Source organism: Thunnus maccoyii, chromosome 15 (genome assembly GCF_910596095.1).
Source record: "Thunnus maccoyii chromosome 15, fThuMac1.1, whole genome shotgun sequence".
NCBI classification, from domain to species: Eukaryota; Metazoa; Chordata; class Actinopteri; order Scombriformes; family Scombridae; genus Thunnus; species Thunnus maccoyii.
This window is the reverse complement of record NC_056547.1, coordinates 9280935-9297703: the sequence shown is the minus strand read 5'-3', so window position 1 is coordinate 9297703 and position 16769 is coordinate 9280935. Positions and strand designations below refer to the sequence as shown.

Here is a 16769-nt window from a genome sequence, read left to right as displayed (position 1 = left end):
ACTCCGTGTTTTAAAACTGTCACAAACATGTCCAACACTGACAATAATGTTGTTCTCGTTTCAGCCACAAAACAAACAACTTTGGAAGTACTTAAGCGGGGACGTTTTGTACAACTTTGAGCTGCCAAGTTGCCGGTGAGGCAGGTCGGGGAGAGAGGCTCCAGGCAGGTGGAAAACCACAAGCGGCCCGGTTCAACATCAGCGACCGAAGCCGGGGAGCAGAGAGCCGGGGAGCCGTAAGGGGGAGCGGGGTGCCCGGGGGGAAGCGGGGAGCCAGCGGGGAGCGGCGTGTCGGCCAGCAAAGCTTTAACCTGCGCTGGGAGAATCGATCACTGGGTGCCGGCCGGGTTCATCCGGACTGAGACCTCATGAATGGAAATCGGAACAACAGGTGGGAACCCCAGACTAACGGCCATGCTCGACAGCGCTAATTTGGTGTCCAGGTGCTGCACTCGAGTTATTTTCAGACAGCGTAGAGTCCAAGTCACACGTTTGACCCCCATATTATAGCTTTTAGGGAAGGCTGGTACTGTTAAGTTAACATTAGACGTACTGAAAGTAGGTGACATAGTAGTTAAATGAGTCTCCAGCTCATAATGGAAACTGTATTCAAATTCACAATTCCAACTCCAGCAGACATAAAGCGTTTCTGTGCTCTGTTTTACCGGTCACTTTTCCGCCTCCTCTGCGTGTATGTGTGTGTGTACGTGTATGTTTGCGTGTGTGCGCGCGCGCGCGTGTGTGTGTGTGTGTGTGTGTGTATTCCCCAAACCAGTCTCACTGGGTTTTTTTTCTTCTATTATCTACGTCATTCTTTCTCGGCTGTCAAAGGCAGGTGGTGATCCCGTCAGGTGTGCCTGAAGCCTGAGAGGCAGGCTCACTTTCAAGGAGGTGTGTGTGTGTGTGTGTGTGTGTGTGTGTGTGTGTGTGTGTGTGTGTTCATATCCGTTTGAAGCCTTTCACACCAGCTGCTGCCATAGTTATCTCAGCTATTAGATAAAGTTCAGTTAACTGCTGCCTGAGTTAATTACAAATCAATTGAGCATTGCAGGACATAAGTCAATTTGCTTTGTTGCCAACAGGCTCAATTTGTGAGTCACAGCTTGTATATTATTGATGTTGTTGGGGCCAGCGGACTGGACTGGGAAGAGAAAAAAAGGGCCATACTGGTTCATTGAAAATGACCTACACCCACTCCACCCACTTTTCACTGTATGAGCACATGTATAACAACAGCTTTATCAGAGAGCAAAGGTAAATTGAGAACCTTTAAAACACTGTCAGACTTTGATTAATGAGCACAGAGAATTAATCTCCAACTATTTTGATGATCGATTTAAAGAAAAAATTCTCTTGTTCCTGCTTCTTAAACGTGAATGTCTTCTGGTTTCTTTAGTCCTCTACGATAGTAAACTGAATATCTTTGGGTTTATGGACTGTTTGGTCAGGACAAGACTAGACATTTGAGTTTGCACCTTCTTGGGCTTCAGTGATCAACATTTTACACACCAAACGACTAATCGTTTAATTGAGAAAATGATCCTCACATTAATAGATAAAGAAAATAATCATTAGTTGTAGCCCAAGTATATTGAATTCAAAATTTGTATTTGTTTACCATCAGTTGTTGACAAGATTGTATGACAGGCAGCTATTTTTAGTATCAACTCATTTGGCTTTTCTGTTTTTTTTAATTCATTGTATAAAATGTAGAGCTGCAACAATTAGTCGATTAATCGATCAGTTGACTACTATTAAACTAATCGGCAACTATTTTGATAATGGATTAATCGGTTTGAGTCATTTTTTAAGAAGAAAATGTCTCTCTTAAGTGAAATGTGAATATTTTCTGGTTTCTTAAGTCTTTTATGACAGTAAACTTAATATCTTTTGGTTGTGGACTGTTGGTCGGGATAAAACAACAGACATTTGAGGACGTCACCTTTTGGCTTTTGGAAACATTGATCAACATTTCACCATTTTCTGACATTTTATAGACCAATCAACTAATCGATTAATTGAGAAAGTAATCGTCAGATACATTGATATTCAAAATAATCGTTTAGTTGCAGCCCTAATAAAATGTCCATCACAATTTCTCAGAGCCCAAGCTGATTTTTCTCAAGTAGTTTTGTCTGATTAACACACCAAAACCCAAAGATACTCAATTAATAATGATATAAGACACAGAAGAACAGCAGATCCTCACATTAGAGAAGCTGAAATCAGTGAATGTTTCTGCATATATAAACTATAGATTCATCATAACTGTTTCTGTTCTGATTGAACATCTGGGCTTTCTCTGTCTCTTTTTTTCACCATCCTCATTCCCTTTCTCTCACATTTTTCATTCATTAAACTCCTAATGTGTGATTTCTAACAGATAACCATGAGGGCAGCAAATTGCTCATTGATTGGGTTTCCGCCCCCCCGGACACAATTAATGTGTAACAGAATAAGGTTGTCATTGTCAGCTCATTGTGTGAAACGTTGAACGCAGGAGAAGATGAAATGCGTAGCAGCATGGGACTTTACAAAACGATCTTTTCTTGTTGCTTGGCTCACCGGGAAAACTTGTTATGCCGCTTCAACAGGCCAGTCTTCCCCCCTCAGTGAGGCTGTCGAAATTATAGGCCGCTGTGTGAACGTGATGGTTTGTACAAGAGAAATATGTTGGTATGTATCGAGAACGAGACGTTTAAAAAGGCGCCATCTGGTTTTGTTGTCAGATATATGTGGCGTATTCTGAATTTGGTTTAATCAGCACTTCTTCTGAGCTCAGTATAACAAATTAAATATTAAAATCTAATATATATGTGTCTACCACGCATGAAATCAATAATTACGGGTATGTTATGCACCCTTTTAGGCTCGGTATCTTGTAATTCAAGGTGTCATATTTGGTACTTTTGGAAATTAAGGATCTTGAGTCAAATTAGATCGAACGTTTTTCAGGTTTAAAAAGTGTTTGTCTGCATATTATAAGTGTTTTAATACCTGCGGTCTGGAAGGATGAGGAGGTTAAAATGACATTAGCTTTACTCATATTTTTTTTTTTTTTTTTTTTTTTTTGGTCTCCAGTTTTCGCTAAGTGATGTTAAGACTGTGCAATATGACATCAGTGGAGTTCTCCTTTTAAAGTGTGTGGGCTGAATGTCAGCTCTGTGTGGGCCGCTCCTGCTTGTGTGGTGCATTTGTATGATGAAGCAGCCTGATAAGTGGTCATTAATCTCTTCATTGTTACTCGCTCTACACTGAACCTTTGTGTTTTTGGGTCATTACTGGTGCAGGAGCTGTTTTCTGTCTTTTGCCTTGTCGAGCGTGTTTTCCATAATTCCTCAAAAATACAAAAAAAAAGCCAAAAAACAATGTCGTATTCATTTTGTTGTAACTCGTGTTTCCCTTTTTGAAATTTTCCACATGAACAATTCAAACTGATTTCAAACAGACAACGTCTTTGTCACCAGAGCTCCCAAGATAAATAAAGACAAATCCGTGTGCACCTGTTTTTCCTCCTCTCGTCAGCTTGCCTTTAGTTGCCATGGAGAAAACTGTAGCCACATGGGTGCCATTGCCATGGGAACCGCTCAGGGGAAGAAGCGACCTGGCGACGCATCAGCTGAAAGTGCAGTCCTTTACAGAGTGATGCCTCCTTACGGCGGGGTCAGCCCCTTGACCCTGATTGGAGCACGCCGCTGCGAGCTGAAACAGTTAAATATTTTCCACCCACAGCTGCTCTGTCTGTCTCCCGTAACTCATGATCACATTAATCATTACTGCCAAACTCCTCACACTTTCCCCCCCATGACAACAAAGCACACGCCTTGCTGTTTTTTTTTTGTTGTGTTTTTTTTTTTACAGTTTGAACCCGCTGCGTATGTGCAGACTTTATGTCACGTTGATCTTTGTGTGCGTGTGTGTAAGTGTGCAGATCCTCTGACTCACATTCATGGAAATTGTGTGGTTGCGTGATGTCAGTTCTTTTCACTGAGTAGTTTCCAGTTTGGCATTTATGAAAATTGGTGTCAAATTGGCGTGGTGACACCCGCCTACTTCTCCTCCCGTCTGGCAAAGGCCACAGTCGATCAGAGAGAAATCTATGACCGCTGAGCCGGTCTTTACGCAAAATGTCATCAAATTCTCTAACCTTTTATTCGGTCTTTATCAGATTGATGTGGGAAAAACGGCGTCGGCCCGTTTGTTTCCAGTTTTGTCAGTTAAATATGAGGCAATGTTTAACGTCCATGACCCTGTACAGTCCCAGCACTCGCCGTCTGCTCTTTCCTCTTAATTAACCACTTCCTTCCTCCACAGTCAGTTTGTCTTCCTCTCAGAAGCTTCAGGTTTATTATACATGAGTATCTGTTTGGGCTCGGTTTTTAGCTGTGTTGGGATGTTGAATGTCGGGACACAGATGGTTTAGAATTTACATGAATGGTTTAATTTCTGGGTATTGGTACCACGTTAAACAATAATGAAATATTGAGTCAAACTTCTCTCATGTCAAACATTTTTTTTATTTTTTTTATTTCACTTTTTGGCAGCTGTTGACTCACTCCATTGACACATTTCCACCTATCACCTCATAGATTATATGGTAACGTTACCCACCTACATCCAGCAGATATGGAGCAACTTTAGGAATTCATTTGGAGTCGTGTTTCTGTTCGCTTGTCAAATTTAGGTCCAATAGTCACTCTCTTATCGACCCAGTTTCCGTCTCCACCAACTTCTGAGGTGAATAATTGTCTCTTTAGCAGCTTTGAGCTCCACGATGTTCACCAGCTAGTCACTAACTTTGTCAGGCAGGTGGTGTACCGAGAGCTTTTTCACTAAAAACCGTTTGCCTTCTGTGGTGAGAGTGAAACAGAAAACCAAAACAAGGAGTTGAAGATGCTAAAATGTTCTGTAGAGCTGAAGGTTGGGTTATAAGTCTACTGGGAGTGACCCTTTTCCCATAAACATAATCATTTGTTCCATCGTTATCTTAAAATATTGATTATAGCAGCTTTAACCATTTACATTAACACTATACATTTTAACATCAACATAGACAGAGTTGATATTAAAGTTATTGTTTATCAAGAAAGCCAGAGTGTGCTGTACACAATTCTTTTTTTTAACTCATTTATTTTTTTACATGTGTTGTTGTAGGAGCCGCTGAAGCCCGAGCCCTTTTTTCGTTGCCACGGCGACCTGGCTATGGCACCATTGGGAAGGCCATCAAGCTTCTGGCGAACTGCTTCCAGGTGGAAATCCCCAAGATCGACGTCTACTTGTATGAAGTGGACATCAAGCCTGACAAATGTCCTCGCCGGGTCAACAGGTGACAGAAAAGACTAAAACTGGTTCAAGACTGTTTTTCCACAAAAAAAATGTTTTGAGTTTGTGTCAGTTTGGATACATATATTGATCGTGGTGATATGTTTTTCTTGGTTTTTCTAGGGAGGTGGTGGACTCCATGGTTCAGCATTTCAAGGTGACCATCTTTGGTGACCATCTGCCAGTTTACGATGGGAAGAAAAGCCTCTACACTGCGAGCCCACTTCCTGTCGCCACTAGCGGGGTAAGACTCTACCGCTTGTGATTTGTGTAGTCTTGACCCAGTTTGACCAAAGTCAAGGTCAGCAACATGTTTTTTTTTTTTTTTAACTGTTGTATCAGTGCAACAGTGTCAAGGAATGACAGCTGAACAGAGCGCTAACTCAATGTAGCCTAAAGATTTTATTACTGAAGTGACTAAAATACTTTTTCATCATCTCGCAGGTAAACTTTGTTAATGTGGAAAACCCTTAAAATATGTTCATAAAGTTGTTTAACAGGTTGGTGGCACACAAATGACCCTCATTTTCCTCTTCAGGTTGATCTGGATGTCACATTGCCAGGTGAAGGTGGGAAGGACCGCCCGTTTAAAGTCAGCATGAGGTTCGTGTCGTTGGTCAGCTGGCACATGCTGCACGAAGTCTTGACGGGACGCACCATGCCTGAACCGCTGGACCTGGAGAAACCCATCAGCACTAACCCCGTTCACGCCGTGGACGTCGTCCTTCGACACCTGCCATCCATGAAGTAAGATCTCTCCCTCGGAAATTGGAATTTCCAAATGATCATAGTAAAGAAATTAAAGCTGGTATAAGGTTAAAAACATCACCGTTAATAATCATGATTATAATATACTGCTGTAGTTTCCTTTTCCCCTGTTACAGGTTCCAGCGTCAATGATTTGGCTTCATTTCAAGAACATTTACAGTCTAAATAGTATTGAATTAAGCAGAAGCAGAATATTTCCAAAACAGCTTCCAGTAACATTAATGAAAACCTTTTCAGCTCCCCGTGATTCAGACCTGTAACTCAGGCAGCACTTGTGTTATTCAGCCCCCAGTGAACCACACAGGGAATGCAACTCTCAGCCTTGGTAGAGTTTTATTTCTGTGCTCTGCTCACCAGGTACACCCCCGTCGGACGATCCTTCTTCTCCTCCCCGGAGGGCTATGACCACCCGCTAGGTGGAGGAAGAGAGGTTTGGTTTGGTTTTCATCAGTCGGTACGGCCGGCCATGTGGAAGATGATGCTCAACATCGATGGTGAGCAAGTAACACACAAAGGACATCCAGTTGTGTATTTTAATTTCATCTCCTGTTATGCAGAGATTCTGGGAATGCAGCCTTTTTAAAAAATGTTGGGGGTTTTTTTGTCACTCAGATATGGCAACACTTGTGACAGAGAAATCTAGGATCAGATCAGATCAATACATAATGAAATTAAACAGCTCTTTTATCTTACTCAAAACCTCATGACCAACTCAAAATGCCCTGATTTTGTGCATAAGACTTCTTTGAACTTCTTTGAAATCTTGTTTGAACTGGTTGACTTACAGCATTTCATCACTGAATAGTCATAGACTCTACTACAAACTGAAACATTAATCTCTTTTGCCCCAAAGAATAATCTGTCTGCTACACGTCCTGAACCTTCATCCGCCTCCACCTGTGTTATTGTGACCTTGCTCTGTATCGTTTCAGTGTCAGCCACAGCTTTTTATAAAGCCCAGCCAGTCATCCAGTTCATGTGTGAGGTCCTGGACATTCACAACATTGACGAGCAGCCCCGCCCGCTCACAGACTCCCACAGGGTTAAGTTCACCAAAGAGATCAAAGGTACTGATTGTATGTCACCGAGGAACAGCAGCTTGTTTTCAGTGCTCTGCCATTAGAGGCGTCACCCTGCTCTGCTCTGTGTGTTGTTGTAGTTGACAGTATTCAGTGTTTTGATGCTTTGCTTATTTGATACATAAAGGTCTGTTCAGATGTTCACTCTAAACCTTGCTGATACTTATTTACACTGATGCCTCCAATGTCTCTACAGGTCTTAAAGTGGAAGTGACACACTGCGGAACCATGCGTAGGAAGTACAGAGTCTGCAATGTAACACGCCGCCCCGCCACCCTCCAGACGTACGTTTTTCACATTCAAACCAAAAGCTGTTAACCCACACTCCAAAAAAAAAAAAAAAACTGAACTGACAAACTGAAATCAAATCTAATAATACATTCAACAACTCTTGTACCCTTGAAACCCACAGATTTCCTCTGCAGCTTGAGAATGGTCAGACAGTTGAGCGCACAGTGGCGCAGTACTTCCGAGAGAAGTATAATCTGCAGCTGAAGTATCCCCACCTGCCCTGTCTGCAGGTGGGCCAGGAACAGAAACACACCTACCTGCCCCTGGAGGTAAGGAGGAACCGAGACGGTATCATTCACTGCCAAATAGGAGTTGAATCATTAAGAGTCTGACAGTCAAGTTATTCTTTTACTTCTAAATCAGTGCCATAAATCTTAAATTACATTTTTATATCCACTCTGTTGCTTGATAATGTTGGTTATGTGTTAAAACCAGCCTGGTTCCAGACCTCTGAATCATAGCCCACATCTCAGTTTCAAACAGGTTTGGTGTCAATGCCCATTGACACGTGTTTCCACCAGCTGGAGAAACAGTAGATTAGTCAGATCTTAGTAGGTAGGATTTAGAATGAGGATGTCTTCTTCTGATATACATTCACAAAAAAATGATGTTAGGAAAAATGGTGACAAGCATGGATGAGATTGACCAGTTGAAACTGTTTCCATGTACGGGAATAACTCTTAAATCAACATATTTTATCTGATCAATTATAAAAAAACATTAACTGCTCCCAGCAACCATTACTGCAGCTTCCATATCAAATGATGTCAGTGTATAACACCCACTCCCAACAAGAAATCTACTTACATGAACACAACATCAGACTGAATGAGTGAAGTGTAACGAAATGGCAGTTTGGTCTGATTATCAGGATGGATTAAGAGCTGGATTAACCTGAATTGCTGTTTGGTTTTTTTTTCCATCTAGGTATGCAACATCGTTGCCGGACAGCGCTGCATTAAAAAATTAACAGATAACCAGACGTCAACCATGATAAAAGCAACAGCGCGTTCTGCCCCCGACAGACAGGAAGAGATCAGCAGGCTGGTGAGTGTCCCGGCGACCAGAGATAATACTGCATGAACTCTAAATGTTTGTCTTCTGCACTAAAAACAAATGTCTCTCCTCTCAGGTGCGGAGCGCAAATTACGAGGCCGACCCGTTTGTCCAGGAGTTCCAGTTCCGTGTTCGTGACGAGATGGCTCAGGTGATGGGCCGCGTCCTGCCGGCCCCCATGCTGCAATATGGCGGCAGGGTGAGCTCTGAACCCTTTATGGTACCTTTCTTTAAATCACGCTTCATATGCATGTGTGTCCTTCAATGTGTGTGTGTGTGTGTTTGAGACAGCAGGGTTTCCTCCAGTTTGTCAAACGAAAAGTGTACAAGGTGGCCTAACAAAAATATCCAAAATGGTTTTTAGCGGTCGGGGACTTTCTCTGCCAAAACCGAAGGATGATGATCTATCAAATAAGCCTTCGGATATTTAAATTGTGTTAGTATCATTTGAAAATGAGCCAGTGCGGCTTCACTTGTAGGCAGTTCTCTGAATGAAACGTTTCATTTCTGAGGGGGAAACCCTGTGATTAGAATCTGTAGCTTTTAGTTCTCATGTTTGATGTGCGTCCACTTTTCACCACAATTCTCTCTGGTTTCCTCATGTCTGTCTCACATCTTTTCTTTGTCTGAGTGAACTGTTTCTATTTTGAATTTGCTGAGATTTTACACTCTTTTACACAAGCATGCTGTTTTGAGAGATCATCTAGAGAACTTGTTTTATTTTAAAAGTATTTTGTTTTGCATGTCTTTCATAGAAATCATTTTTCTTGCAATACAACCTAAATGCACAACCCAATCAGAAGTGAGCACAGATAAAACTTCATCTCAAATGCCATCATCAGCCTACTGTATTCATCAGTAGCCCTTGATCTTGAGATCCTGCTGGCTGCCCGATTTCTTTTGAACCCACATCACTGTCTGTGTGTGTCGATGTACTGTGTGTGTGTGTCTTCGTGACTGCCAGCCCCAGCAGATCAACCCTGCACTGTCATTGCAGAACCGCACGGTGGCCACACCCAGCCACGGGGTGTGGGACATGAGGGGGAAGCAGTTCCACACCGGAGTAGAGATTAAGATGTGGGCCATCGCCTGCTTTGCCACCCAGAGACAGTGCCGTGAGGAGATTCTCAAGTGAGCTCACATAATTGATGTCATTGCTTGGTTTAGTTGCTTATTAGCGGAGTGGCAACTTACCAGTGACGTGATAAACACTGAGAATTTGATTGATGGAGGAAGACATCATACAGTTTTTTTTGCAAATGAGGTTAGGGTTGAAAAGCTAACACACTTCAAGGCATCAAAGTGCCACTTTTAACATCAGGAGACTATAATCAGTGTATGCTACCAAGTTCAAATTTAGCTGGAAATCACAAACGGTGTCAGTTATGTCTGTCGCAAAATGTGGTCTTTGTTTTTTAGATTTAAACATGCATTAAAACGAAGATACATCTATTGAAGAGTTATTATAACAACACACTGATTTGTTTTGAAGTAGAAACAACATGTTAGTTACTCCTAAATTGACTTGTGGAATCATATCAATAAACTAATTTGCTGGTAATTTCTTTACACGCAGGAGCTTCACTGACCAGCTGCGGAAAATCTCAAAGGATGCTGGGATGCCAATCCAAGGCCAGCCATGTTTCTGTAAATACGCCCAGGGAGCTGATAGTGTGGAGCCCATGTTCAGACACCTGAAGAACACCTACGCTGGGCTGCAGCTAATCATCGTCATCCTGCCTGGCAAAACGCCCGTCTATGGTATAAAAATAATAGTAATATTATAGTATAATATAAGACAACAACAGTAACTGAGATTAAAATCAAGAAGTGAAAGTGTAGAGAAGTTAGATTCAAACCTTCTAGGCTACTTCTACCTTAGACTAAAACATAAAGTAGCCTCAGTTTATTTATGAGGTATTTTATGAGGAATATGGCCGAGCTCTAACATGAACGTCCAATCTCTAAACCCCCAGCTGAGGTGAAGCGGGTGGGAGACACCCTCCTGGGCATGGCCACCCAGTGCGTGCAGGTGAAGAACGTAGTGAAGACGTCCCCACAGACCCTCTCCAACCTCTGCCTCAAGATCAACGTCAAGCTGGGAGGCATCAATAACATCCTGGTTCCACACCAACGGTAAAGACAACACAGCAAATTAAAGATGAACAGAAACCGTCTTGCTGTTTGACTCATACGTAGCATTATGACGGGCATGTTTACTGTTTACAGTGTACCTCGGTAGTGATAAATTCCTGACTCATCATGACAGACTTGTTGGAAGATAATTTTGTGTCTCTTGTCTTCCATCCAGGCCCTCTGTGTTCCAGCAGCCGATCATCTTCCTCGGGGCTGATGTCACTCATCCTCCAGCAGGAGACGGGAAAAAACCATCTATTGCAGCGGTGAGACTTCACTTTGTGTCTTTCCTCCTTACTTTTGTATACAACACAATACAACTCACACTTAAATTTCCTTGCAGGGATCAATACATTTTATTTTTCCCTTGAAATGCTGTTGAACTGGTAGCAACCATTCTGGTGCTACTGGTTATAGGTTAGTACTGTAACTGTAGTAAAGCTGATATGGGTTATACCAGCTTTTCCTTGCTGATATACAGTATTTAACAGAAATGGACACAGAGCACAGTTTCCTGCATTATTTTAGAGCCTAATTTGAGAGTTTAGAACATAAAATTATGACTTTTTAAATATATTTAGTTTTTGTTTTAGGCCTTTTATTACTTGTATATACTTTGTCTGCATCTAAACTGATGCAAACAAAGCACAGAAAAGCCATGGCGTTTATAAGCTTTTACAGATTTTACCAGAATAGTGTCTGACTCAGCTGACGGTTATCGTGCCTCCTCTACAGGTGGTGGGCAGCATGGACGCCCATCCCAGCAGGTACTGTGCTACGGTGCGGGTCCAGAGGCCCAGACAGGAGGTCATCCAGGACTTGGCCTCCATGGTGCGAGAGCTCTTGATCCAGTTCTACAAATCGACCCGCTACAAGCCAACCAGGATCATCTTCTACAGGGACGGAGTGTCTGAGGGCCAGTTCAGACAGGTACAATAACCTTTCTCTTTCTTTAGATCTTTAATGTTTTGTCCAACTTGGCCAGTAACTAGTTTTCATTTTCCTGGAGGGTTGTTGTTGTGTCTCTGCACCAATTTAGCAAAGGTAATTTTCTTTTTTTTCTGTGTAGGTGCTTTACTATGAGCTGCTGGCCATCAGGGAGGCTTGCATCAGTCTAGAGAAGGATTACCAGCCAGGGATTACCTACATCGTCGTACAGAAACGCCATCACACACGCCTCTTCTGTGCAGATCGCAACGAACGGGTGAGTAACTCGCAGGATTTCTTTTTGTAGATAACATTAATGGAACTCTGGGTCTACTAATTATTATAGCCACCTCATCTCTCCATCTCTCTGATTGATTCGGTAGAGTGGGATTAAATTTATGAGCCGTTATCTAACAAAAAGGAAAAGAGAGATTGAAGGATCTGATATTATTATTACTGCTCTGATCTTTAAAGAGTTTGTTGGAATGTGTTTTCCCGGCAGGTTGGAAGAAGTGGGAACATTCCTGCCGGCACCACAGTGGACACGGACATTACCCACCCCTACGAGTTTGACTTTTACCTCTGCAGTCACGCTGGAATCCAGGTAAGCCTCTCGACACCAACGCAGACTTTCAACACCCTGCTTTGGTCTTTATAATTACTGCCCAGAAAATGGTAACAAGATGATAGTTTTATAGAGAATTTAACTGTTGTGATTGGTAAGAATCTGTCTGTTTTGATTAGAGATAGCTATAAAAAAAAACAACTGACTTGTGGTTACATTTTAATAAGTGTTAAGATGCAATGGAAACAACAAAACATTCCCAAACGAGAAATGTTTGGTCTCAGAGTTCAGCAGCTCAACACATGGATGCTTTTATATTTATTTGGTCTTGAAGGCAACAACTAGTTGTTATTGATAAGTTAACAGAACTCATAACATTTTAATTTACACATTTTATTTAGTCTGATTCCAGAGCTGATGGCTATTCCCTCTTGTGTTTTATGAGAACAACAAAATAAGGGGGAAGAGGAGTTCTCCGCTGTGTTGTTATTAACATCGTCTCCAGCAGTGGAGAGCAGCAGGAGGTGAAACAAACTGAGCACCATGTTGTTTTTTTTTCATACCAGAGTTAGTTTAAGTTGTTTAAGGGCTGCAGTGTGTGTTGGTCAGCCCGATCTCGTTCAGTTATAGCCGCTCGTCGTTTGGATCCGCTTCCTCTCGGGTGCCATTTAACTCGGCTTCCCTCCCTCCAGGGTACGAGCCGGCCTTCCCACTACCACGTACTGTGGGACGACAACTGTTTCACCGCTGACGAGTTCCAGCTCCTCACCTACCAGCTGTGCCACACCTACGTACGCTGCACGCGTTCCGTCTCCATCCCAGCACCCGCCTACTACGCCCACCTGGTGGCCTTCCGCGCCCGCTACCACCTGGTCGACAAAGAGCACGACAGGTACGGCACATACTGCTTGATTTTAAGGAGTTAAAGCCCATGAACTGCCTTTTTTATAAATGTTTAATAGTAGTTTAGATCCTTTTCATGCTACTCACCATTATTTCCCTCTGTCTCCGTGCTCATTTCCTCCCGGCAGCGCTGAAGGCAGCCACGTCTCAGGGCAGAGTAACGGCAGGGACCCCACGGCGCTGGCCAAGGCCGTTCAGATCCACCACGACACACTGAGGACCATGTACTTCGCCTGATCGCCCACCCCCCCCTCCACTTCCCTCCACCTTCACCAGCCCACTCAGCCAGTCTTAGTGTTCGACTTCGGATCAGCCGCCTCGTCTCATCGCGCAGAGCGACGTCGTGCCGTCGCAGCTTTGGTCACCGGAAAACACGACGACGGCAGCAGGCTGCGTAAGGATGTCATAAGCCAGAGAGGAGTACAGCTGCATTATGCAATTTGAAACCAGCCAATTGTTTCTGTGCTCCCACCCATGCATCTCTCTTTTTTTTCTCCCCCTCATCTCCTCTGCTGTATTTTAAATCATGATGGATTCTGTCTCCTTTTTAAAAACTCACATCCTCGCCTTCCACATTTTACAGCAGCTCAAAGTTTTGTTTTGTTTTGTTTTTTTTTTAATTTCAAGTGTGTGTTTCTGGATCATAAAACAGAGCATGGCGAGGTAGCAGGGAATACAAAAACAGCAGATTTTTTTTTTGTTTTGTTTTGTTTTTGTTGCATGGGTGGGCACGAAGCAGCACCAGTGAGGACCCGACTTGAGCCTCACGTTGAGCCTAATGTCGCTGGTTTATATTGTAGACGGTTTTACATGTTTGTGTGTTTTCAGCTTGTCTAGATACAATACTGTATTTGTCTGTCGAGCAAATGTGTGATTGCCATGGCAACGTGTTAGTCGAGAACACTCGTAAATAGCAAAGCTTCCCCCCCCCCCCCCTCTTTTTTTTTTTTTCTTTCTCTCTCTCAAAAACGGCAGGCTGCCTTACTGCTTACTCTTCTGTCTCCCTTTAAGCCAATGGATGGTTACTCACAGTCATTCAGCCAGACAGTAAGAAGCGTATCTCTACACTCTTACCAGCACAGACACTGAATGAAACCTTTTTTTTTTTTTTTTTTAAACAAAGCCACGTACATTGCCATTCTTTTGAGGCATTGTGTGTATCGCTTGTTGCCTTACTGCGAGGCGAGGTGCATAAAAAGGACTGTTAGAATACGACGCCATGGCCACAAAATGGACAATTTTAAAAACTCTCACTTTAATAGCTCAGCTTGGTACAGAATAATATACCAAACGTTTCTCATGTGTTTTATTCGTCTTGCTATTTATCAGTTTTCGTCTCTTTTTAACTTAAAATAACATTTATTTTCAGCAATAGAGCAGTTTTTATCTTCTGATGACCACAAACCTTTTGATTTTTTTTTTTTTTCCCCCACACTTTTAACAAAAAAACTGACCAATTTAGTCGTCAACAGCTCGTTCTGTGCAATAAGGTGTTAAAGCAGAGAGAACAGGTTCGGTGGTGATTGTTTTCGATGAGTATTTGTGCGCTAAAACGGTTCTCGAGCGAGTTTTAGCAAGTGATAATGAACTCGGAGTAGGATTGACGCCGCAGATGTGACGCGTGGATGAGTCGTCTGACGGCGTTTTTGTGAGATTATAACAAAAGTGCCTGATTTGGTTAGAGTGTGAAATGTTGGCAGGATGGAGGGTTTTTTAATCGTATGTTGGTTTGGGTGCCTCTGTTAATGCATTTAGTTTAACAGTAACTATAAAAAAAAACACTGCACTGCCCGACATGAGGGGCTGGACAGCACAGTCACATCACAGGCCAGGTTTGTGTGATTATTTCTAATGTTTTCTCATTATAAGGAAGCAGTTATTTCCTGATTCCCACTTTTAACACACTTTGTTTCCTCGTGAACACAAAATATTTTGTTCTTGGAATGAAATGGAGATCGTACAGAGGTTTAATCATTGGCTAAAACAGTTTCGGTTTCAGATAAAATTAATGAAGCTAAACAAAAATTGCAATTTCGGCCAAAACTTTCTTGTCATATGATTTAAAAATCTTTAAAATGTCAAAATGTTCTCCAGGTAACAATCTGGTTTTCTTGATCACTAAGTAATTGTCACAATGAAGGTTTATTTAAAATAATGTCGGACTTTGTTTTTTCATGATAATTAGTAATCTTGTCATGATCTCAGAAAACAAAGCGAGATTTTAAAGTCATTTTTGTGTTTGTGAGAAAACTAAAACAACATAAATAATCACACACAGTTGGCGTCTTTGGCCTTCCATACGACGCTGTAATAAATATCTGAATATCTGAGCTATATAACATGCAGCTAAGTGAAGGCAGAGACTGTGTACTTGGATGTGCGTCCTCACATGATGCACTGTCAGGACTCGCAGTTTGCACTCTTCAGTCGAAGCCTTCGTATTCAGATTTCAGAGTCTCTGTCGCGTTAGTTCTCAGAGTCGGTATGAGCTGGGTGTCACTCGACTGGCAGTATTATAGCACCAAAACCGCTTTCAGTACTCGAAACTCCACACGGTTCCAAGATGGTGCTCGATTTCATAAAACCTTTCTATTTTGGATCAAATAATGTATCATTATGGGTAACGCTTCCTAATTTTATACTGATTTCCTGGTCATTTTTTGCAGGTATTTAACAGTTAATTTTAAGGACGTTTTGTTCAAATTATAAGATAAAAATGTAAAAAGGTGTTTAAGTTGGTAAGTCCCCGTTCGTTACAGGCTATTTGTATTTATACATAGATGTTCTTTTTCAAAATTTCTTAATAAAATAGACTTTTGACAGTTTTTTAACTGACAGAAAATACTTGGTTGTCAGTGTGTAGTTTTATGTGCTAAACCCAACATTAACATATTAGGTTTTTTCAATAATTTCCTAAAAGTAGCTGCTGTGTAACTAATAATAATAATAATAATGATAATTCTTAGGACATTTCTTTGAAAGGGTTATGAGGGTTAATATGCTAATATGTAGTTTGACACAAAGAACTACACACTGAAAACTAAATATCTTCTGTCAGTTAAAGAAAAATTACCAACTAAACGAATTTAAACAAAGTTTCTTGTAATTTACAGTCTCTGTAAAATGTCCTAAAATTAACCGTTAAATACCTCAAATTACTCTAAAAATTTCCAAAAAAATTGGTTTAAAATAAAGGACCTGTAAAATAAAGCGTTACCACATTATGCAAATAACAAAGCAGATTTTTCTCTGCTCCTTTTATACACACTTCTGGTTTACCAATATGGAGTTAAATGCAAAAACCTATCAATATAATCAAGTAAAAGGAAATCTGTTTGTAAGAATCATCAAGAACATTTTGAAGTTTATCTCGTTGCCTTTTAATCTGTCATCAGAACTTGGGTCACAGTGCTGCCGGTTTCTGGACGCCCAGCCCTGCAGGGTTTAGTCCGTCATGGTCTCGCAGTGTCGTTTAACACGGACGGTTTCATCACTTTGGACCAAACCAACGTGCCTGGTTGAGGGTGAGCCTGAAGGGTTGGATGGTCTCTGTACTGCTAACTGTGCTCGCCACACATCACCAGAACCAAACTTCAGCTGCTATAAGAAAACATTTATTTAAATATTTCATCAGATACATATATATAGGCTATATATATTAATACAGAGAGACTTAGAGGTTATGGTATTTTACTGCACTTAAAAAGAAAAATAGAAAAAAA

The 16769-nt window shown here is 41.6% G+C and overlaps 1 protein-coding gene across 3 annotated transcripts; it reads left to right on the top strand.

Annotated features, from left to right (window-relative positions):
• The first annotated feature begins 231 nt into the window (after positions 1–231).
• Positions 232–15740, top strand: ago3b (argonaute RISC catalytic component 3b). 3 transcript variants are annotated; one of them, XM_042436493.1, is made up of 19 exons: positions 232–391; positions 5155–5326; positions 5446–5566; positions 5861–6069; positions 6448–6584; positions 7023–7157; positions 7366–7453; positions 7582–7729; positions 8388–8507; positions 8593–8715; positions 9514–9647; positions 10093–10277; positions 10493–10652; positions 10828–10918; positions 11388–11582; positions 11722–11856; positions 12082–12183; positions 12837–13036; positions 13176–15740. In XM_042436493.1, the coding sequence occupies exons 1-19, from the start codon at positions 373–375 to the stop codon at positions 13282–13284; spliced, it is 2583 nt and encodes an 860-aa protein (XP_042292427.1). In that variant the 5' UTR covers positions 232–372; the 3' UTR covers positions 13285–15740. The 3 variants fall into 3 exon arrangements, with proteins under 3 accessions (XP_042292427.1, XP_042292426.1, XP_042292425.1); XM_042436492.1 differs by having other exon boundaries at positions 8593–8736; XM_042436491.1 differs by having other exon boundaries at positions 8593–8736; positions 9481–9647.
• Positions 15741–16769: the final 1029 nt, after the last annotated feature.

Excerpts from the sequence above, each read along its gene's own strand:
- ago3b (XM_042436491.1), top strand. Across the intron at positions 7,158-7,365 it reads GTTCACCAAAGAGATCAAAG|GTCTTAAAGTGGAAGTGACA; the intron begins GTACTGATTGTA and ends ATGTCTCTACAG. Across the intron at positions 8,508-8,592 it reads AGGAAGAGATCAGCAGGCTG|GTGCGGAGCGCAAATTACGA; the intron begins GTGAGTGTCCCG and ends CTCTCCTCTCAG.